Genomic DNA, 22,572 nt, shown 5'->3' with positions numbered 1-22,572 from the left:
TATGTATTAACCAACTTGGGGGATGAAGATAAGGAAAGCTTGCATAGCAATAATTTGCTAGCCATTACTTTCATAAGCACTAAAATTCATCCTATGCAGGTTCCTTCTCCCTCTATTTCAATATTTAAAAAAAACATATTTATCTCACTTTATGGATTTGTCATTCAACATGTTCCCTCTCCTCCCCATTAATTAGTCTTACATGTGAAGTTTATGGATCCTACACAATTTGATATTCACATGATACCTCTGGTAATGTGTAAATCCCTCAGTGTTTGATATATATTTTGGCTTATTTTAAACTGTAAACTCTGGAGATTTAGAATTTTAGTTGTACTCATCTGTTGATTTAATGGCCAGGAGTCTAAGCAAGGCCATCAAATATTTGAAGTTATTTGACCTAATTTTTGCATTGTGGAAAAAGACTGAAATGTTGACAAACCTATGGGATAAATTCATCCCTGGTGTAACTCCACTGATATCACCTGGTATAGCTCCACTTATGTCAGGGAGTGATTCCAAAGGAGGATTTGGCCCTCATACGATGAGGTTTCTTAAATTAGTGACATGCTGTTGCACTTGTACTCTCTTCTCACATTCCTACCTGATTTTATCTTAGCTTTCAGCCATGTTTTTAGACATTCCTGATGAACAAACTGTAAGGTTCCTACGCACCCACATGGTTCTACCAGTGGATTGGTTAAAGAGCCCCCAGCAATCTGACATATCCGACACTGGTCTCCTTCCTCTTCTGAGTCTTCTGCTAGTAGACTAAAGACACAATAAAACAAATCAGAAGTGTTCTTTCACCAAACTCTACAGTCCAACATTAGACTTGATTTATATTTTAATTAACATGTTTTGGATGGGGGGGTAAAGAGGCTTTCCTAAACATCTTTCAGTACATGTCAGTGATCTGAACAAATAATATCCAAATAATGCCACTTGGCTGTGGGCTATTTCCTGGTGCTTGTAGAGGATCTGTGTCAGGGATCTTTATTCAGGACAGCTGATTAGCGACTGGACAGTTTTTAAGACAGTAGGAGATGCTTCTATCCCCAGGACTCCCACTTCCTTCCTAGCCTGCCCTTCCAACATGACTCCTCTTTCTCTGCTAGGGTGACCAGACAGCAAATGTGAAAAATCGGGATGGGGTGGGGAGTAATAGGAGCCTATATAAGAAAAAGACCCAAAAATCAGGACTGTCCCTATAGAATCGGGACATCTGGTCACTCTACCCTTTGCTGCTAGTTCTGTAGCAATCCCCAGGGCTAAGAGCTTGCCGGGGGACAGCAGATGGTATTAGGAAGTCAAGTGGGTGCATGAAAGTGGCAGAGCTGATATCTGGGGCCGGTAGCTGCAAAGAGGTGGGTGAAAAAGCCAGAGTCTGTTACAGCTTAGTTGGTATTTTCTGGAAAGGGGATGGGAAGAAGCGGACATGTTGGGCTGGAGTGAGGAAAGAAAGGGGGTAGGGGACTGAGAATGAAACAGAGCTGTTGTTGGAGATGGGGGTAGAGAGGAGGAGATGAGTTTATTCCTCTATAGTCATTTTTTCAGTGCAGCATACATAAGGTTTGCATGTCTGTAGTATTCTAAGGGTTAACACCTTTTGAAATAAAGCATCTTTGTTCATTCAAGGGTCCAGTTTACATTCTGGTACTACTGTATGACTCAGAGCTATGTCACTTCTGTTAAGTGCCAAAACTGAATATGTGGCCAGTTGGTTTATGTTCTGGGGGAGTGGAGAGATGGGATGGAGAGGCATATTTTCATGAAAACATCTTTGTTCTTAATTGTTGAAACAACTGCTTGAGAAAAAGAGCAGCTTGCTGATTACAGTCAGCAGCAGGAAACCCAGAGTTGACCAATATGCCTTTATCAGAAAGTCTTTTCAGTCAAGGAAATTACAGTTTTAGGGAAGAAAGTGAAGAAACTGGGTCAGCTAACAAGTTTTTAGAACAGACAATCCTCTTAACTTCCTTAGCATCTGTACGGCTGGCTTCTTTTTATCTATATTCCTTCCATAACCAAAAACTTGGTCTAAAAGAGATTAAGGATGTCTATGATACCCTAAAAAGCAAGAAAATAATAAGCTGAGCTACCTCTTAACTGTATCCTAATGCCCACACAGCACACTTCCACTGACAGTGACAGACTCCAGATCATCCAAAGGAATTTACTTCTGCCTTCAACTGATAAAGAAACGTACTGCAAAGAACACATTCATCTCCTTCACAGTATTACACAAACCTTAATTACAACCTTAGCAACATTAGCAAATATTCAGGGTTGACAGAAGGTAAGTGTCGTATTTCAGTGGGAGAACCATCAGGAGGCAACCTATGTTTTGCTGTAGTAAAATGGCAGTTATCTTCCACAGGCTGTGTTCCACTGGAAACAAGAAGTACTGCCATTTTTACTAGTGGGACACGTGTGTGTGTGCACGCGCGCACGCCCTACTAAAACTGATGGCATAAGCAGCTTCAGTGCCATTGTACGTTATGAAAAATGGCAAACATTTGAGTATGGGAAAATTGTAACTATAATGGGCAATATGGGGGGTCGGGGGGAGGGAAACGGGTTACTATCTGATTCTTTACCTGTGTACACAAAGGTAGCTGGCAATGAGTTTTTAACCATATGGAAATTTTGAAAGATCATAAAATCCAGCCATTTATTACCAAAGGGGATCCAAAAGGTCAAACACTGGGCAACCTTAATCTAAACACACACAGCGCTCTCCACAGAGAGATTCTCTATTTAGCTCTAGAACTGCATGTTACTGTGAAATCATGGATGTGTGACCCATATAATTATACTGTTACGAGTTACGCTAAGTCGCATTAAAATTGGGGTATGCAACTGCCATCCTTCATTTAAGATAGCTGTAAGAAACAGTCCGATCCTTTTATGGAATAAGTCTCCACCCCAAACAGAAGTGCATGGTGCTGCCCAAAACACAGGCACAAGCACATGTGAGGTTGCTCGGGAATTTGAACTAATTGGGTGGAGGTGGGGGGGGCTTCCCAGGGACTGTTTTAGTAGAGTGCTGTGTGTATGTGAGAGAGAGAGAGAGAGAGGCAGGAGAAACCCCACAGAAGAGGAAGAAAGCCAGGTGCAGCCTGAACAAACACAGAGTATGGGCCTGAGAAAAACCTATAGAAAAAGCTTTTAGGCTGAATGGACTTAGAGCTGTGAGCAAAGAAAATATCGCCAGTTGCTTCCTTCTGTGTTCAGGGAAATAGGACTTTGGAAATAAAAAGGATTTCTTCAAAGATACCTGCCTCCATCATCAATTTCTCCTCCCAATGGAAACAACCCACAGGGCCTCAAACTTTGGCTAATCGCTCATGCCAAAAAGGTAACAATACATGTCTCACCTCTCCTGCAGTTTCTTAAGCTTCTCTGGGTCTGCATGTTTGTTTATTTCCTTTGCACTTGTGGTGTCACAGGCTGCAATGCTGCTCACAGAACTCCTTTGATTTTGTAAATCAGACACTGCCAGCAAAGCAAGTGGTAATTGATCATGTAATGTGCCAGCCATGTGAAGGTGGGCTGTGAAATTTGTTTGAAACAAAGATGGGCTGGAAGAATCTATAGATAAAAAAGAACTATGTGAATTTAGTAAGTTCTCTTCATCATGTAAGGAAGCATTTGCAGATGTACTCTTTAAACCATTATCTATACTATCATCCAGTAGGCTATTATCTTCAGGTGTACTGACTATAGGTGATGAAGATTCATAACTTTCTGTAGCAGAAAAAGAATCTCTACTTCTTATAGGAGACAAGGGTCTACGAACATTAAACCTTGAATTTCCATCCAAATCCAATACTTGAGATGATACAGTTGTTGAGACCTCAGCTCTATGTGCAGATTGTATTAATGATCTTGGAGTATTATATGCAGAATACAATAATGGTCTATGAACTGTTGACCGTGCAGAAGTAAGGAGATCAGTATAACGCCTCTGACTGCTTTCATAGGCTTGCAATTCTCTGTTATAAATATTAACGCTAGGCCTATCTATAGAGCTAATGTTATTAAGAGTCCCAGCAATAGGTGCGCTGCCTGGTCTGCTTTCAGCTCGTGAGCTTCTTGAACTAAATAATGGAGTTTCATTTTCATTTTTATTGCAATCAGCACCTTCAGAAGAATTCCCATCTAGAGTGTAAGACTTTCCATAGTCCCTAAAGTTTCTTTGCCTTAATGAAGACTGTTCAACAGTTGTGTCCATTACATTGTGTTGTCTTAATGGTTGATGAGAAGATTCCACACTCCTTGATGAAATGCTTCTATCATCTCCAGTTTCTTCAGAGTTACATTGTTCATCTTGTGCCAAAGATGTTCCACTAAATTTGCTAATTTGTTCTAGAGGAGTAGGAGAACGATTTAGATTGAAAGAAAGGAATTCCTTCTCTAGTATATCATCGTCTTTAGTATCATTTTCTTCACAGGACTCTTCCATGTTTAAGCAAAGCATAGAATAAAAGTTTTCATCTCTAAACCTCAAAGGGGCCATTTTAGTGGGTATAAAAGATGGACCATGTGACTCATTTGAGACAAAGGAACCATGAGCTCCTTGCAAGGTAGATGCAGATGACAGAGTTGGAGACTGCTGAGTCTGTGGAAGGACATTTCCTATTTTGCTATCTTTGTCTAGACCTTTACGATCGAGATTTAGCTTAGGAGACTGGATTACATTCCTTCTCTCTTGAGATCTCTTCTTGTTCGTGAGCGTAGTTTCATTTGTCACTCCAAGATCTGCCGTGAAAACAAAATAAACTTTCAGCATTTGATCCTTATTGTTTCTAGTGCCTAACACATGCTCTAAGTGGCTATTTCTTACCACTGCTGTTCTGGTATCGATGTTATGACATGTTCAGTTATAGGTAACTGCAGTTCTAGTGCACTTTTAACACAATTAGTAGACTTTACTCATAAACTCTTCTAGGGTTCAGACAAGAAATCAATATTACTTTGCTATCTGGACACCTGTAAGACCATATAAAGGAAATTCATAAATCATGCTAAATGGTGCACTGGCATGTCTAGAGATCCAATTAACACATCTGCTTCTCAGCATAAATACTGTCCCACCTACTACTTGCATTCCATGTGTAGTTCCAGAAGGAACTGCCCTTTTGTGATCAACAGAAATTATCACAATGTTCTAGACCTTTTTTCTGTTCAAAATTTATAGTAATAATTATTTGCAAATAACATCATAGCTCCTCTAAGTCTTTCAAAGCTCTTCACAAATTGAGTAGGTATTATCCATGTGTTATAAATGGAGAAAGTGATACACAGAGGTGAAATGATATGCCCAAAGTCACACAGCTTATCAGCAGTAGATATGCAAACTGACTCTAGCTCTCCAGATTCTCAGTCACCCATTCTAACCACCAAATAATACTCCTTCCCACATGATTCGTACTGTTGGTGAAAGGGGTCAGAATGACATCCCTGAAATCCTCTGTGCCCATTAGTCACTGTATCATAGAGGATCAGCCACCTATAGGGAGTGAAGAATAGTTCGTTCTCCAAGAAACCATCTAATTCTTGGTTTCTAAGTGCAACATAAAATGCCACTTGTGGTCAGAGCAATTGTTTCTAACATGGATGCCTAGAAACAGGACTGAGACATACTGATTTCACAAAGACCACTGAACAGCAATAAATCACTTTTAGTCACCATTAACCTAGCATGAAGGAGAATCAAGGACCAAGATCTGAAAAAGATTTCTGTTGTACCCTGTCCTCCATTGCAGTATCCAAAATAGCCATTTTAGTTTAGCTAGAGGAGGGCAGACCATCAGCCATAATGGGAAGGCATCCTTTTGTCAAAACTCTCCAAGTATGACTAAAAATGAGTAAGAAAATGGAACTACACTTCTACCTCGATATAACGCTGTCCTTGGGAGCCAAAAAATCTTACCCTGTTACAGGTGAAACCATGTTATCCTGAACTTGCTCTGATCCACCAGAGTGCACAGCCCTGCCCCCCCGGAGCACTGCTTTACCACGTTATATCCAAATTCTTGTTATATCGGGCGGCGTTATATCGAGGTAGCAGTGTAGATTCTGTCTCTATTGTAACATCTTCTGACATTAAAAAAGCAAAAAAAGCAAACATGATTCTGGGATGCATTAACAGGTGTGTTGTAAACAAGACACGAGAAGTCATTCTTCCGCTTTACTCTGCGCTGGTTAGGCCTCAACTGGAGTATTGTGTCCAGTTCTGGGCACCGCATTTCAAGAAAGATGTGGAGAAATTGGAGAGGGTCCAGAGAAGAGCAACAAGAATGATTAAAGGTCTTGAGAACATGACCTATGAAGGAAGGCTGAAGGAATTGGGTTTATTTAGTTTGGAAAAGAGAAGACTGAGAGGGGACCTGATATCAGTTTTCAGGTATCTAAAAGGGTGTCATCAGGAGGAGGGAGAAAACTTGTTCACCTTAGCCTCCAATGATAGAACAAGAAGCAATGGGCTTAAACTGCAGCAAGGGAGATTTAGGTTGGACATTAGGAAAAAGTTCCTAACTGTCAGGGTAGTTAAACACTGGAATAGATTGCCTAGGGAAGTTGTGGAATCTCCATCGCTGGAGATATTTAAGAGTAGGTTAGATAAATGTCTATTAGGGATGGTCTAGACAGTATTTGGTTCTGCCATGAGGGCAGGGGACTGGACTCGATGACCTCTCGAGGTCCCTTCCAGTCCTAGAGTCTATGAGTCTATTACATGAGTGTGTTAGGGAATAAGCAAAGAACAGCTATTAAGGGCATTGTCTAATAAAAGTGCATAGACTTACCACTGCTTTCTCTCTCTAAATTACAAGCAACTTCTTTCTGGGAAGTGCTCCTACAATTCCCATTGACTTTAACAGGAGAACACAGATGCATCCAAGGCAGGGTTTAGTCCTATATTTCTTGGTTTTGGAAAGAATTTTCCATTTTATCCATGACCACACGCTTTTTATTTCTTTTATCGCAGTTCCCAGTATGGACTCAGGAAGAGTAACTGCTTTTAGAGGAGGAAAAACAGATTGTGTTCACCTTAGACTTTTCACAAATCACTAGGCTGCATCTGCCTCTTCTTATCATGTTATTCTAAAATTAAGAAGAATAACATGGTAAGAAGAGAGATACAAAGCACATGATGGGAAAAATTCAGATATCCTATTATAAAGGTGTGGTGTTAATGAAATTGTTTAATTAAACTGACCTAACAGTGAGAGAAGAAGGAGCAAGGGGGAGAGAGAGGCTAGGTCTACAAACAGGACTGCGCTAATAGCTCCTGAATTCTAATGAGAGAGAAGCTGTGACAGTGACTTCTTCTGGGGCTTTGATCAAGTCACTTAAGTCAACATTTAAAAAAAAAACTTATTTTGGATGTCTCCATTTTTGAGTGCTCAGCTACAGCCATCTATGGACTGATTTTCAGAGTTGCTAAGCATGAGTAGCTACCATTGACATCAACTATAAAAAAAAACAACTGAGGCATACAAAATTAGTGCAAGTCTGACAATGTGAACATATTTGCCTTGTGTTTACCCAATTTCCTTTGGATAGGGAGTTGAGGATTAATCACTGTAAAATTTTTAAGCACTTTGATAAGCACTAAAGATACATTCTACTACATATTTTACATTTTTTTTAAGTCTCTTTGGAATATGACTTTTCTACAGATCACCAGATAATAAACCTAGGATATTTATATATTTGAATGTTAACAGTCAATTCTCTGACTTTTTACTGAACAGGTATTCTTTATTACATATAGTAACGATTTAAGGTGTTAAAATGTGTAATATACAGTACAGAATAAATGCTGCTCGAGTGGGACGTTTCCCATAAGGACAGCAAGATGAATGCGTGACTCCACAGATGATGTTGACAGGAGGGCTTTTGTCTTCCTCACCTATGAGATATTTCAGGAAAGAGGAGTGCTGGGAAGTATTGGGGCCCTCCTGACTAAGAAGGAGAACAGCATCTTCACATACAACTCACCAACATATTGAGTAGAGCACTGCAACCTGGCCTGAACCTCCTCCTCCTCCTGCCTATGGGGTTGGTGCTGCGGTGGCTTTGTGCCCCGCTCTTGCCAGCTGCTGCCTCATTGTGTGTGCTGTAGAATGCATATACTGAGAAGTCACACACGTCACACCAGGAGATAGTGGCTATCAACAGGGCATGTAGCTGCTGCTGAGCCAAGCCAATTCCATAGGCAGGAGGAAACATTGGTGCTGACTCAGGAGAGAGAGGACGAGACGGGCTAGAAAATGACTCAGCTTTCTCAGGCTTGGGTCAGTTGGGTTTCGGACTGGGCTGGGTTTAAAAAGTAGGCCCAAACAGACCTCTAGTAGTGAGCAGAGCTTTAAATTGGGTTCAAAGGGGATAGCTGACAAAAGCCCTTAAGTAGGTTTAAAAATGGTGACCTTAACAGAGAGCTATATGTTGGGGGTGGCGAGGAATGGAAAACTACAATAGTCATAGACATAACAAGAGGGATAACAGTGGAAGAATCTGCTCAACATCTTACATATTTATAGACAAAAGCAAGTAGTATGGGGAATGAACAGTAGGAACTGGAAGTAATACTACATAAACTAAATTATGACTTAATTGGCATCACAGAGACTTGGTGGGATAAATCTCATTACTGTAATGTTGGTATTGAGGGGCATAGCTTGTTCAGGAAGGACAGGCAGGGACAAAGAGAAGCGGTGATGCATTATATATCAAGAATACAAATACTTTAGGGGAAAATAAAAAAGGGGGATGGGCAGGGATAATGTCATGATAGGGATCTATTATAGACCACTACATCAGAGGATGGATGAGGCATTTCTAGAACAAATAATGGAAATATACAAACATAAGATGGGGTAGTAATGAGGAACTTTAACTACCCAGCCATCTGTTTGAAAAGTAATATGGCAAAATATAAAATGTCCGTTAAGTTCTTTCAATGTATTGGTGACAACTTCTTGTTTCAAAAGGTAGCGGAAGTAACCAGGGGGACAGTCGTTTTAAACTTGATTCTGACCAAGAGAAAGGATCTGGTTGCGAATCTGAAGGTTGAAGGCAATCTTGGTTGAAAGTGATCATGAAATGATAGATTTCATAATTCTAAGAAAAGGAAGGAATTAAGCAGCAGATAAGGATAACAGACCTCAAACAAGCAGACATTAACAAACTCAAAGAATTGGTGGGTAAGGACCCATGGAAAGAAAATCTAAGGAAGTGGTTCCTGAAGTGGAGTTTGTGAACCCTTGGGAGTTCATGAAATGTATCAGGGAGTTCTCAGAAAAAATTCTATAATGGCAGACAGAGCTGTCCCTAGGGACCCCGGGCGCGGGAGCCAGCAGCCCAAGCCCCGTGACCATGACTTCCTGCCAGAACATAAACTTTGGTTGAATCAACACCCAAAAGGACTTTGCACAACATTCAGGCAATACTTTCTAGCTATGTCAGGCAATAATGACTGGATTCACAACCCCTTTGATGATGCTACTTTCTCAACACAGATATTGAGCACTAAGGAAAAAGAGAAATTGATTGCTATCTCCTGTGATTATGAACTGAAAAGCAGTTTCAGAGGTCTGTCACTGATCAACTTTTGGCTGAGTTTAAGAAATGAGTACCCCTTGCTGGCAGAAAAAGTATCTATAGTTTTGTTAATGTTTTCAACAACATACTTACAAGGAAAATACTTTCTCGCATATGAACAGCTGAAATCCAAATACAGAAGCAGACTCAATGCTGAACCAGACCTGAGACTTTATCCTTCTCCAGTGGTTCCGGACTTCCAAGAGCTATGCAGATCAAAGCAAGCGCATCATAGAATCATAGAATATTATGGTTGGAAGGGACCTGAGGAGGTCATCTAGTCCAATCCCCTGCTCAAAGCAGGACCAACACCAACTAAATCATCCCAGCCAGGGCTTTGTCTAAGAATGGAGATTCCACCATCTCCCTAGGTAACCCATTCTAGTGCTTCACCACCCTCCATCCATCACACTCAGGAGATTTAAACTTCAAGACTCCTTATGAGAAATGGAAAGGGAGGTGGATATTTTTTGCTGTTTCTAAAATTAAATAGGCAGCTAGTGTTGTTTTTAAAATTATTATGAAGAACAAGTTTAAGCTTTGTTGTAGTTGTGTGTGTTGTTTGCCTGGACTGCTCAAGACACGAATGCTTGTGGAAGGAATTCTTTATTTGAGTTGGCATCTTAAATACTTTCATGCTGTTTCACATCTGGTACTCCTTAATGAAACATGTAGGAGGCTTAATTGAAGTGATATGAGCTACAAAAGTGAAATCTTGGAAGAGTGTTGCTGTTTTCATAATATAATAAAATTAATAATGTAATGATAAATAATAATAAACAGTGTGTAATAGGCATATCATTAAAAAAACCAAATTATTTCCAAGGTCACTGCTGCTACGATTTATGCTCAGGTAAGGGAGAAAATCCCTGGAATATTCATTTTTTGGAGGGAGTTCACGAGATTTGATATTTTTGTGAAAGGGGTTTGTGGGTTGTTAAAGTTTGGGAACCACTGATCTAAGAGAAAGAAGTTCAGGATTGATGGCAGTTTCTTAGAGACAAGACTGAAGGCACAACAGCAAACTATCCTGATGAGAAGGAAAAATAGAAAGACTAGGAAGAGCCCAATGTCGCTCCATCAGTAGCTCTTTGATGACCTGAAAATCAAAAAGGAATCCTGCAAAAAGTGAGTACATGGAATAATTGCCAAAGAGGAGTATAAAAGAATAGTACATGCATGTAGGAACAAATTCAGAAAGGTTAAGGCACAAAATGAGTTACACTTAGCAGGGGACACAAAAGGCAATAAGAAGAGGCTCTTTAAATATGAAGAGCAAGAGAAAGGCGAAGGAAAGTGTAGGTCCTCTACTTAGTGGACAAAGAGAGCTAATAACCAATGACAACAAAAAGGCTGAGGTGCATAAGGCCTATTTTGCTTCAATCTTCACTAAAAAGGTTAATGGTAACCAAATACTTAACAGAATTAATGTTAACAACAAGGGGGCTGTATACAAGCCAAAACAGGGAAAAAACAGGTTAAAGAATATTTAGATGTACTCAAGTTGGCAGAGCCTGATGAAACTCACCCTAGGGACTTAAGAAACTAGCTGGAGCAAGGTCGAACCAGCAGCAATTATCTTTGAGAACTCGTGGAGGATGGGTGAGTTCCCAAAAGGCTGGAGAAGGCCAAACATAGTACCTATCTTTAAAAAAGGGAACAAAGAGGACCTGGGAAATTATAGACCACACAGTCTAACTTTGATACCTGCAAAGATACTGGAACAAATTATTAAAAAATCAGGTTATAAGCACCTTGAGGATAATAGGATTACACGTAATAGCCAGCATGGATTTGTTAATAACTAATGATGCCAAACTAACCTAATTTCCTCCTTTGATAGAGTTATTGGCCTAGTGCATGAGGGGAGAGGGTCCACGAGGAAGCAGTAGACAGGATATAACGTGATTTTTAGTAAGGCTTTTGACACAATCCCACAGGACATTGTCATAAGCAATGAAGAGAAATGTGGTCTAAATGGAAATACTATAAGTTGGGGTACACAACTGGTTGAAGGACAGTACTCAGACTAGTTATCAACGTTTTGCTGTCAATCTTGGGGGACGTGTCTAGTGAGGTCCCACAGGTCTGATACTAGTCATTATTTTCATTAATGACTTGGATAAGGGAAGGTATGCTTATAAAATTTGCAAATGATCTCAAGTTGGGAGGGTTGCCAGCACTTTGGAGGACAAGATTAAAATTCAAAACAACCTTGACAAATTGGAGTATTGGAGGTTATAGGTAATATGTGTCAACAATGTGGTGCATGTGCAAAAAAGGTGAATATTATTCTGGAGTGTATTAACAGGAGAGTTGTATGTAAGATACAGGGGGTAATTGTATCGCTCATGGTGTGGGCAAACTGGATAGAGTTCAAAGGAAAGTAACAAAAATGATAAATTTAGAAAACCTGACATACAAGGAAAGGTTATAAAAATTGGACATATTTAGTCTTGAGAAAAAAAGACTGAGGGGGCACCTGACAACAGTCCTCAAATATGTAAAGGGCTGTTATAAAGAGGACAGTGATCAATTATTCTTCATGTCCACTGAAGGTAGGATAAGAAGTAATGGGTTTAAGATATACCAAGGGATTAGATTAAATATTAGGAAAAGATTTCTAACCATAAGGGTAGTTAAACTCTGGAACAGGCTTCCAAGGGAGGTAGTGGAATTCCCATCACTGGAGGTCTTAAATAACATGTTGACCAAACACCTATTGGGAATAGTCTAGGTACACTTGCTCCTGCCTTAGTGCAGGTCCCTTTTTAATCCTACGATTGTGTGATCCTGTCTGCTGCTTTACTGCAACAGAATATCCAGACAATGGCAACCTATTTGGCCAGTTCCAAGGCATGAAGTTGTGTATAGCCATGTGTTAGATTAGAATTTCAGAGGTATTTATCTTATATAAAAGTTATCAAAGACTGAAGAATAAAATGCAGCAATATGTGATGCTTATTTTATTCAGTATATTTGTTATTTTAAGAATTTTTCATGGCTTCTTCAATCAATTGGATCAGCCATTTAATGTAGATAAATAGGCTGCACAGAATTTAGAGGATGGATACATTTTTCTAAAGCTATACATTTATTAAGACTTATTTATTTAGTGAATTGCTTTTGTCTTCTCTACACACACAGACTGACTCTCTCTCGCGCGCGTTTTATATAAGGAGAAAGATGACAATATGAGAATATCAGTTAATTAAGGCTTTGTTCTTATTTACACTAAGCCTATATTGGTAGTGTAAAGGGACCTTAAAGTGAAAGTAAATGACAGTTTAAAGCCTCTCTATGGTACTGGAGTGGGGACACCGTGGTGTAAATGAGACATCTGTAAGAGTTCAGCAGTCTAGAAATAAACAGTTCTACAGACCAAATGAATTGTAAAGGAGATTTTTCTCACCAGTTGCGCTGGTAACTTGTGCCTTTGCCTGTAGCAACAAGGCCCGTCTGTCTTTGTCTTCCAATTTTCTCATATTCTGTGTGTCTGGGCTTCCCAACAATCCTCCCTGGTTCATTCTCTTTCTCCTTAATAATGACTGCTTCTGGGCAGCTGTTAAGTATAAAACCTTTCAGTAATTTTATTATATTTTCAGGGAAAGAGCTTCCATTAAAATATTTGTTCTTCAAATACCTAGACGATAAGTCCCTCCAAGGTTTTCCTCTGCAGAGCAAGAGACTACATCAGCACTGATTTCTCTTTTGGCAAATCTTTGTCATTTATACTCAAAATAGAAAGAAAAATTGGTATTTCAAAGAAAAAATGCCAGATACTTTATTCCTGCAAAATGTATATAATGTTAGCTTTTTTTTTAAAATAGATATATAGAGTCATATTCAGTGAACAGAGATTTGGGGGGTTATCCAAACTCACATTTAGCTTCGCAATATCGAAATACCAATCTCTCTTCATTAAGAGCCATAAAGAAACATTTGAATTTTTTCAAACAACTCTGTATTGAAATTTAAAACTTTTTTCAAGGAAAATAACTTTTATGAACAGCTCTAATTAAATGAATATGTTCAAGGCAGTGGGAATTTCCATAAATCTCTGAAAGCTGAAGCAAAGACCTGTCTTCTTCAGTAACAAATCATAGCTGAAGTTCTATTAGGAGGCTTAGTGGCTGGTCTCACTTCATTACATACTGACGAACTGTCCTGTTTGGTAGTCAACCTCCATAGCCATAGAGGTAACTATTAGCTTCCAAAGACAAACGAAGGATTCACTTAGCATAGAAATTAAGGTTCAGATTTTCAAAATCTGTCAGTTCTTCAACTGCTCAACATGTGCATTGGGATCCAGATTGTCGAAGCTCAGCTGCCATTTATGCACCTAAACAAGGACCATATTCTCAAAAGAGCTTATTGCCCAATGCACACCTAATGTCCTGAGCTCTTCCGAAAATCTACCCACTTACAGCTGGAGACATGAGCTCAACTCTTCTGAAAATCTAGCTGATTGTGGGTACTGACCTCTCTGAAAATCTGACCCTAAATGAGCCTCCTGCCCATGGAGAACGTTAACAGGATTTGCCAGGAAAGCGTTAGGAAATTTGAATTATTATTCTTTATCTCTGATAAAGAGGCCTCCAGTTTAAAATTAGCTAGATCCTAAACAGATTGAGCTGTCACTATTTTTAATTATTTATACATTTCGTAAAGTTGGATTTACCCTCATCTGAAAGATAAAGGCCAAAGATAAGCGTCTCTGGTCTAAAGTGTCATATATGGAGATGGACCTGAAACAAAAAAATTCTTCATTTGAACACCTCCAAACTTTAGAGAGCATTCACAATCCCAGTCCAGATAAAGATAATGACTTCAGCACTGTGCCAAAAAGGTAGTGTGGCCAGGCGGAGGAGAGGGGTAAGGAAAAACTGTTCCATTCAGCATTTTCCCTGTACAAACCAGTGGATATGAACAATACATTAATTAATGCCAAGACTAACATTACCTCCTCCCATATGCTCCATGACCCTTTTCAGTGAGTCAAAAGTGCAGCTGCCAGAGGAGTTAAGCCGCATCAAGAGATGGGGAGCAGGATACATATCCAGAGTCTGAAGGATCAGGCTCTATCCTATGGATCTTTGGCCTCTAAGTATTTGGCAGACTATATTCCTGCTCTTTATACAGATCCTATATAGGAAAGGGAATGACAGGTTGCATCTTCATGGATGCAGGAGCTGTAGCTCTCTTCATGCAAGTGCTCCCCTTCTGTGTATTTCTGTGCAGGAGGGGAGGACATGTCTCCAAAGTAAACAAAAAAAAAAATCTGTATTTTCAGTTCATAAGGCACTCCTAGGAATCCTAGCACTGGTAGTTCACTAAGCAACTTGCTTCCAGCTGTGAGTAGGATAGGGCTCTGCTTTTCACTTGGCCTTGGAAAGAAGAGGAATTAAATGTTCTATCAAATTTTCAGTGAGTGTCAGGATGCTAGTTGGCTGAGATAGGCACTAAGAAGGCAGAGTTGATTTACTTTGGGCTGTCATCAAGAGGTGATATTGAGCCACTAATATAAAAGGACAGTTCTAGGGGAAGGAAGATTTTTGGTTCAGACAATAAACAAATATATAGGAACCCTCTGCCCCTTTTACTAAATGTTAGTTTTCCCAGTAGCTGCAGTGCCAGAAAGTTCAAAGGTTAGGTCCAAAAGATAATGAACAGATATCTATTTCTTTTCAGTTGGAAAAACAGAAATGACTGGTATTGCCTCAGTGTAATAGGCAGCTCCTGATGTGTACCTAAAATTAAAGGGCTCAGACTGTCCACCTTGCTGAGTATGCTGGAGATGTTTATGATTTTGTATATGCAGAGGAACTCTTAATTACGGCTTAATTATTTACCACAAATATCTTTTTATTTTGGAACACAAGAGGTGGGATTTTCAGTGTTAGGAACTTTAATGTCTAATAAGTAAGTGACAGAGTAATGTAAACATTTTATTGAGCTTCTTAATTTGCCCCAGTTCTAATGCGACGCTGAATTAATTTTCATTGTGTACTTTGGGGAAGGCCTGCTGCTTGTGACAGCCCTCCTGGGCACTCTGCAAGAGAATTCTCTGTATGTTCACATTCATTCACAAAAGTGTATGTTAAAATAATACGTAAAGAGCCTCTTGTATTCTGGTTTCTCCAGTTACTGTGTTATGAAACATAGCAGATAAGGAATTATGAAATCTGATAAATTTCACTGAGTGCAAAAAAGCAAACAGGCAGGTTGAAATCACTGCATACTGCTGTCACAGTATCCTCCTCAGCACCATGCTGTCAGTAGCATAGAGGAAAAGGGAAAGGAGGTTCCAGGTGCTCATAGTAGCCATATAGGATGGGGTAGACTACACATCTGTAACAAAAATTCACTGTAGAATGAATCCATTATAAACACACTCATCTTCACTGCAACAGTTAGCTTGAGTTAGTAAACTCTAGTAACAACAGGTGAGCTACCCAAGGCCAAGTGAGTGAAGATACAGTGAAACAGCAGTGCGGCCGCAGCAGCACCTGTGGTGGCTCAGGCTAAAGACCTAAGCACATACCTCTACATAAAATGTTAGTTTGAGCACAGCTAGAACATGTATGACTACCAGCTCTGGAAATCGTATCTCCCAGCTGTTATGTAGACATACCCAAAGTGTGTGAACAGGGGCTGAGTTAGGAGTAAAACTCAAGTTATAGTTTGACCTAACAATGCAGTGAAGGCAAGCATTTAAAAATGATTTAAAACATGACCTATAGCCACAACCAGTCCTGGAAACAGAGCTGTCCATGAGAAACTGTTAAGTGATAGACAGCGTACAATAAACTCTAATATTAGTGCCATGTGAATGTGAGGATCTTTGATGCATAGCCCTACTTGACTCATTACACAGGCAGAGGTACACAGGTGTAGCGGTAGCAAAGAGTCCTGTGGCACCTTATAGACTAACAGATGTATTGGAGCATGAGCGTTCGTGGGTGAATACCCACTTTGTCGGATGCTTGGCGTAGAGGTTACACTGTTGACTTATATTTAGTTTATGGTCCACTATGACCCCCAGATCCCTTTCTGCAGTACTCCTTCCTAGGCAGTCATTTCCCGTTTTGTATGTGTGTAATTGATTGTTCCTTCCTAAATGGAGTACTTTGCAATTGTACTTATTAAATTTCATCCTGTTTACTTCAGACCATTTCTCCAGTTTGTCCAGATCATTTTGAATTTTAATCCTATCCCCCAAAGCACTTGCAACCCCTCCCAGCTTGGTATTGGCCGCAAACTTTATAAGTGTACTCTCTCTACCATTTTCTAAATCACTGGTGAAGATATTGAACAGAACCAGACCCAGAACTGATCCCAGCTTGGACCTCACTTGTTATGCCCTTCCAGCATTACTGTGAACCACTAGTAGCTCCATCTAGGTTGCATTTCCCTAGTTTGTTTATGAGAAGGTCATGCGAGATAATATCAAAAGCTTTACTAAAATCAAGATATACCATGTCTACCGCTTCCCCCACATCCACAAGGTTTGTTACCCTGTCAAAGAAAGCTGTCCGGTTGGTTTGACGTGATTTGTTCCTGACAAATCCATGCTGACTGTTACTTATCACTCTATTATCTTCTAGATCAGTAGTTTTCAAACTTTTTTTTCTGGCAACCCAGTTGAAGAAAATTGTTGATCACTGTGACCCAATTGAGGGTATGGATAAGGGGTTTGGGGGTGTGGAAGGGACTCAGGACTGGGACAGAGGATTGGGCTGTTGGGGTGAGGGCTGCAGGGTCGGGGTGGGAATGAGGGGTTCAGGGTGTGAGAGGGGGCTCTGGGTTGGGGCATTGCATGTCTAACATAGTGAATGCCAATCACCACCAACCTTCTTGGTGAAAACCAAAACAAAGAAGTCATTAAGCACCTCTGCCATTTCCCCATTTTCTGTTATTGTGCATGCGCACGCACGCACACACACACACACACACACACACTGAGTAATGGGCCTACCCTGTCCTTGCACCATTTTCCCAGGTACTTAGTTTTTCTTACACCTTTTTGGTCTGATATATATAAGTATTAGAATAAGGCCCTAATATAAATGAGTATCTCATCTTTAACTTCAGTGAACCATCTCAAGAAAGCATCCAAATCTACATGCAGGATTGGATTCTCATATACACTAAAGCTCATTTATGCTACTTGGTCAGTGTAAATGGGCCTTAAAGTGGAAGTATAGTGCCATCTATTTCAATGTCCCTTTACGTTGCCAAATGTAGCAATGAGACATTAGTGTAAATGAGAACCTGGCCCACAGAGACCTCTTTGGGTCAGAGACCGCTTTATTCTGACTAGTTCTGACTGCGAACATAGGGTGTTCATCGAGAGTATCTGACGACCTGATCAGTTCTCCACTTCAGACCAAAGCATTTACTATGTCACTGAAAATTGCTAGCTCCTGGGTAGTGAAAGTGCTATTTCCAAAGTTCTAGTCACAGAAACAAAGAAAATAAAGAGCTCGTGCTCTATAATTGCTCCCAGACACAGCACATTACTCATGTTCACAAAGGACATGGAACTGTACTAGTTACTAGCTTGAGAGAAGAAGGATGATCCAGTAATTAGGGCACTAGCCTGGGACTCAGGAGAGCTGGGTTCAATTTTCTGCTCTACCACAAATTTCCTTTGTGACCAAAGGCAAACCACTCTGTCTCTCTGTGTCTCAGTCTCCCATCAGTAAAATAGGAATAATTAATATCTCACAGGAGTGCTGGGAGAATAAATACATTAAAAAAGATTCAGGGTATAATATGGTAAACATTCAATTTTCCCTTCTTATATGCTCAGGAATCCACATTTTGAAATGAAAAGATATGTCTAATCCTGCAACTCATTCTACATGGCAGAACCCTGTACTGCCCTGTTGCTTTCAGCAAAGCTCTGCATGGACATAGGTTTCAACCCATGCAGAGTCAGTTGCAAGATTAGGACCTTCATTTGTTTTGATTACACTTTTCCCGCAAAATGCCCAAGTCCCAAATTCTGCTCTAAATTCCATTATAAATCTGAAATTACTCTGATGGCAGCAAAAGTAATACAGATTCACAGCAGGGTAAATGAGAGCATATCTAGGCCCTCATTACGTGCAAAAAATTCATTTTGATAAATGAAATTGTTTTTAATTAGTGGGATGCCAAAATGCAATAAGAGAGAAATTTTAATTTTAAACTAGGTTTAAAACTATCAGCTTGATTCTTCCCCTCTCCCATCTCAAATTTAGTAAAAAAAAATAAAATAACATAAACTAATTTATGTACCATTTCAGCCCAGAGCATCTGATATATTTATCTCAAATACTTGGTAGTGATTTATAATGTAAACACTGAGGGATCTTTAACTTTGGCCACATGGATAGTCCTGATGTAATTAATCCTTTCATGAACATACTGAAATAACCTTCTGTCTTTGCAGGAGCTTTACATAATGACATGGACATACATGGATAGTAAGAAATCATTCCCACACAACTGTTGTCTTTGAGTCTTTGGGGACCTCTTTTGTTGTGTTTGTCTCTGGAGATGTAGCAATGTTTTAACGATCTCCCTTTATCAAAGGAAAGCTACCTTCTATTATATTTAGCAGATAACTTTTATAGCATAAATATTTAAAGCATTTTTCACAAGTGGAATACCATTTTAAAAGGTAATTGGACGGCGTGCATACTAACTGACTTCGTTAAAGCAACAGGCTGATTAGTTAATCCTGGCTAAACGTATACCATTTTCTGAGAATTTATTCATGCACTTTTTGGTATTAACAGCAGCTATTTAGAATTATGAAGCCTTTTTTTTTAAATTAACTTTATTTATGATAGGAAAGCTGCCCTTAATTCTGATCATCTGTTTATGTTTTAAACACCAATCCCACATTTTCAGTTGCTATTTTAACACTCTCAGCCATGGGTTCCAAATATTAGATGGATTCTGCTCCCACTAGAGTCCTATTGAAGTCAATCAAAACTCTCCCAGGGCCCCGAAGAAGTCAGGTGATTGTAAGACTTCTCCAGTGTGAACATGAGATCAAAGGCCAAATAAGCGAGACTGCAGAACATACAGACATGCCCTGCAGTGCCTTTTATTGCTATTCCAAAATAAATCTCCATTGTTCTAAAAGGGAACTAAATGATTTTAAAATGGTTTAGTGGGTTTCAGTTAATTCAGTGAAATTGTTTGTTTGTCATATGGGCCTGATTCTCATTGACAGTTAAGTCGCTTTACACTACCCTAGTATTGTAAAGTGGTCATAAAGCACGTGTAAATTTCATTTGTACTCATTTTAAGGTCACTGTACCCTGCCAGAATGGTGTAAAGTGACTTAACTGTAAATAGAACACGAGTACTAGTACTCCTGTTCTTTTTGCAGATACAGACTAACATGGCTGCTTTTCTGTTAACGGTAAATGAGAATCAGGCCCATGAGTGTGCACAGCAGTACCATAATGACTCTGAATCCACAAGGCATCTTCTACGTACTTGATAATTCCTAATACCATGGTAACTAGTTCTATTTTATGCACCCTTTAGCTCACCTGGAGTTACTTTGCTGGAGCTCATGGGAGGGTTTTGCTTTTGCTTGCTTGATATTTTTTCTATAGTGGGGAATTTTGAGTCAGATCTGTTTGCAGAAGACTTGATGGCAGACCCAGAACCCTCATCTGCAGAGGTCTAGAAAAGCAAAAAGAAGATCAGTGACTGAACAACTAACTTCTACTCTCTGGGTGAGAAGTTTTGTGCTCAAAGATAAGCAATATACCAGCAAAATTTCTAGTACCAGGCAGGAACAAAAGGAATACACTATCCATTTTTAGGAAGATTCTTCCCTTATTTATTTATATTCACAGCTCCAGAAAGCTGGGAGAACAGAAGTCTAAGAGCAATATAAAGTACAGGCATGTCTCATCTTATGCACATTTAACATGCGCAAATTCAGGTTTGCGCAGTTGGCAAAAAAAAAAAAAGAAAAATATCAACTTAAATACTGTACCTGTAGTGCGGGCGATTCTGCCTGCCATTACACGCAATGTAATTTTGACTATACGCGATTTTCGCTTTACGCACTGACAGTGGAACGGAACTCCAGCGTAAGATGAGACTCGCCTGTATATATCAAAATAGGTATTTCTAGAGAATTCAATATCTATGCTTGGATTAAAATGAGAACTCTCAAATGGGCTGGAACCTTCACTGTGCAAATCAGTATCTTCAGACATTAAAAATCAAATTCTGCTTTTGTTTACACCCATATAATTCTGCAGTAACTCAATTGAAGTCAATGGAGTTACAGCAATAGAACTGAGAGCAGAATTTGGCCCTAAATCTATAATCAGAAAGCAAGACAATGATCCTAACAGATGTGTGAGTGAATGTCTCCTATTAATTTTACTAGAGCGGTTAACTGTCAGGTCTCGTTTAAACCTATGATCATTTACATGTTAACACCATAAAGGAGATCACAATGCAATCACCCAAGGTAAACTGCTGCTATTCAACTCCAAAACACTGTATGTTCCTACTCCACAAGACAATTATGCCCTACAAGAGAGGCATGATCTTTGGTGGCTATGGTGTCATAATTTTCCAGTGCAACACACATCCATTTACTATTAATACTAGGGTATTAATGTAGATCATCTAGATTTCTATGTAAATTGCTTAGGAGAGATTAAGTATAAAAATAGGTGTTCTGTGCTCCTAAATTCTCATCTGAGTACCCAAATATTAAGTGCCCAAACTGGAACACGGGGCTTTCCCCATTAGCATTGTGTCCCAACAATTCCTCACACTGAGGGGAAAGCTTGCTCAAACCTCTTGAAAAATATGCTCTGCAGGTTTCTATTAATCCTGTTCCTAGCTCTTGCTGATGGCAGTCCCTATTTGATTCCCACTTGCTCTGGTATCAAGTAAAAATGTTAGGTAGCTTTGAATTACTGGTTACATGATAGCAATGGAACTAAACAGCAAGGTTTTTTTGGTTTTTTTGTTTTTTTGTTTGTTTGGTAGTGTTTAAATATAATATTCTTGATGTGTAGCTGATAACCTAATGGTAATCATAAGCAACTGCATCGTCACTCCAGACACTGAAAGGGTGGGGAGAGTTCTTCTCCCATCCCTTTTCAGAGATGTGAAGCACAGTGACTTGGATGGGGTGTGGAGAATTTGGGCCTTCATTTATACATGCAGAGAAGTATGTACACTGGAAGGACTGTACGCCAGAAAATTATGCATTTACATCATCTCTCTATCAAATGATTGTACAGAAAGAGTCATTACAGAAATCTATTTGAACCTCCTAAATAAATGCTAACAAGAAAGAGAGATGTAAAAAAAAAGACTCCACTTTTCCATGCAGGGGCAAAAACACCTAATTTTCTAAATAAAAGAGCAGATTATTAGTAGAAGTTCTTGTTAATCATTATAGAGAAACAGCTCAGGAAGTAATGTGGTAGAGTCAAGAGTGATAAATATTAGATATTCACAGACCACTAGATATTCATTAGTTTTATTGTTAATTCTTCCTGAAGTACATTTTTTTCCTAAGGTTTCTCTCCATACTGCTTCTGGCAAGCACACTCCACCCTGATTATAATTCTTTCAGTTTTCTGCGGTACACTGTATATTTTAATGAAGATTATTTCATTAAATTGTATCACAGCTACACATTCAAGATGCAGCACTGTTTGTAAGTATTATAGGAAGCAGAACATATTTTGTCATCCAAATCAGTGAACGGTTTTTGGTATTCAGGTAAGAATTTCTGATATAACATCTTGAAAACTTCACTTGATTAAGATATTACTTCAATAAAAAAAATAGTAAGATAGTTTTATTATGAAGTTGGGACCAAAGATTTGTGATTCTTGGAGAAACTACTACATGTTTTCTGATTCCACAAAATTTTCATCTTGGTATCTCTCTTCTGTTTATCGGATCAGG

At 39.3% G+C, this 22,572-nt stretch overlaps 1 protein-coding gene across 5 annotated transcripts in view; it reads right to left on the bottom strand.

Moving 5' to 3' along the window:
• The window catches only part of MARCHF10 (membrane associated ring-CH-type finger 10), a 65,778-nt gene that overhangs the window by 18,216 nt on the left and 24,990 nt on the right, over window positions 1-22,572 (bottom strand). For 4 of the 5 annotated variants that reach the window (XR_003997594.1, XM_030541417.1, XM_030541418.1 and 1 more), the window contains 4 exons: window positions 20,169-20,304; window positions 13,025-13,174; window positions 3,381-4,764; window positions 605-771 (listed from right to left, as the gene is read on the bottom strand). Coding sequence is in view for 4 of the 5 variants with exons in the window: in XM_030541417.1 (XP_030397277.1) it covers window positions 605-771; window positions 3,381-4,764; window positions 13,025-13,174; window positions 20,169-20,304 (1,837 nt within the window). In the remaining variant the exon portion in view is untranslated. The remainder of the gene's footprint in view (window positions 1-604; window positions 772-3,380; window positions 4,765-13,024; window positions 13,175-20,168; window positions 20,305-22,572) is intronic. The other variant, XM_030541421.1, reaches the window with a different exon arrangement.

The sequence above is a fragment of the Gopherus evgoodei genome, chromosome 23 (genome assembly GCF_007399415.2).
Source record: "Gopherus evgoodei ecotype Sinaloan lineage chromosome 23, rGopEvg1_v1.p, whole genome shotgun sequence".
NCBI lineage: Eukaryota > Metazoa > Chordata > Testudines > Testudinidae > Gopherus > Gopherus evgoodei.
The sequence above is the reverse complement of the archived record's forward strand: the minus strand, read 5'-3'. Positions and strand labels throughout refer to the sequence as shown.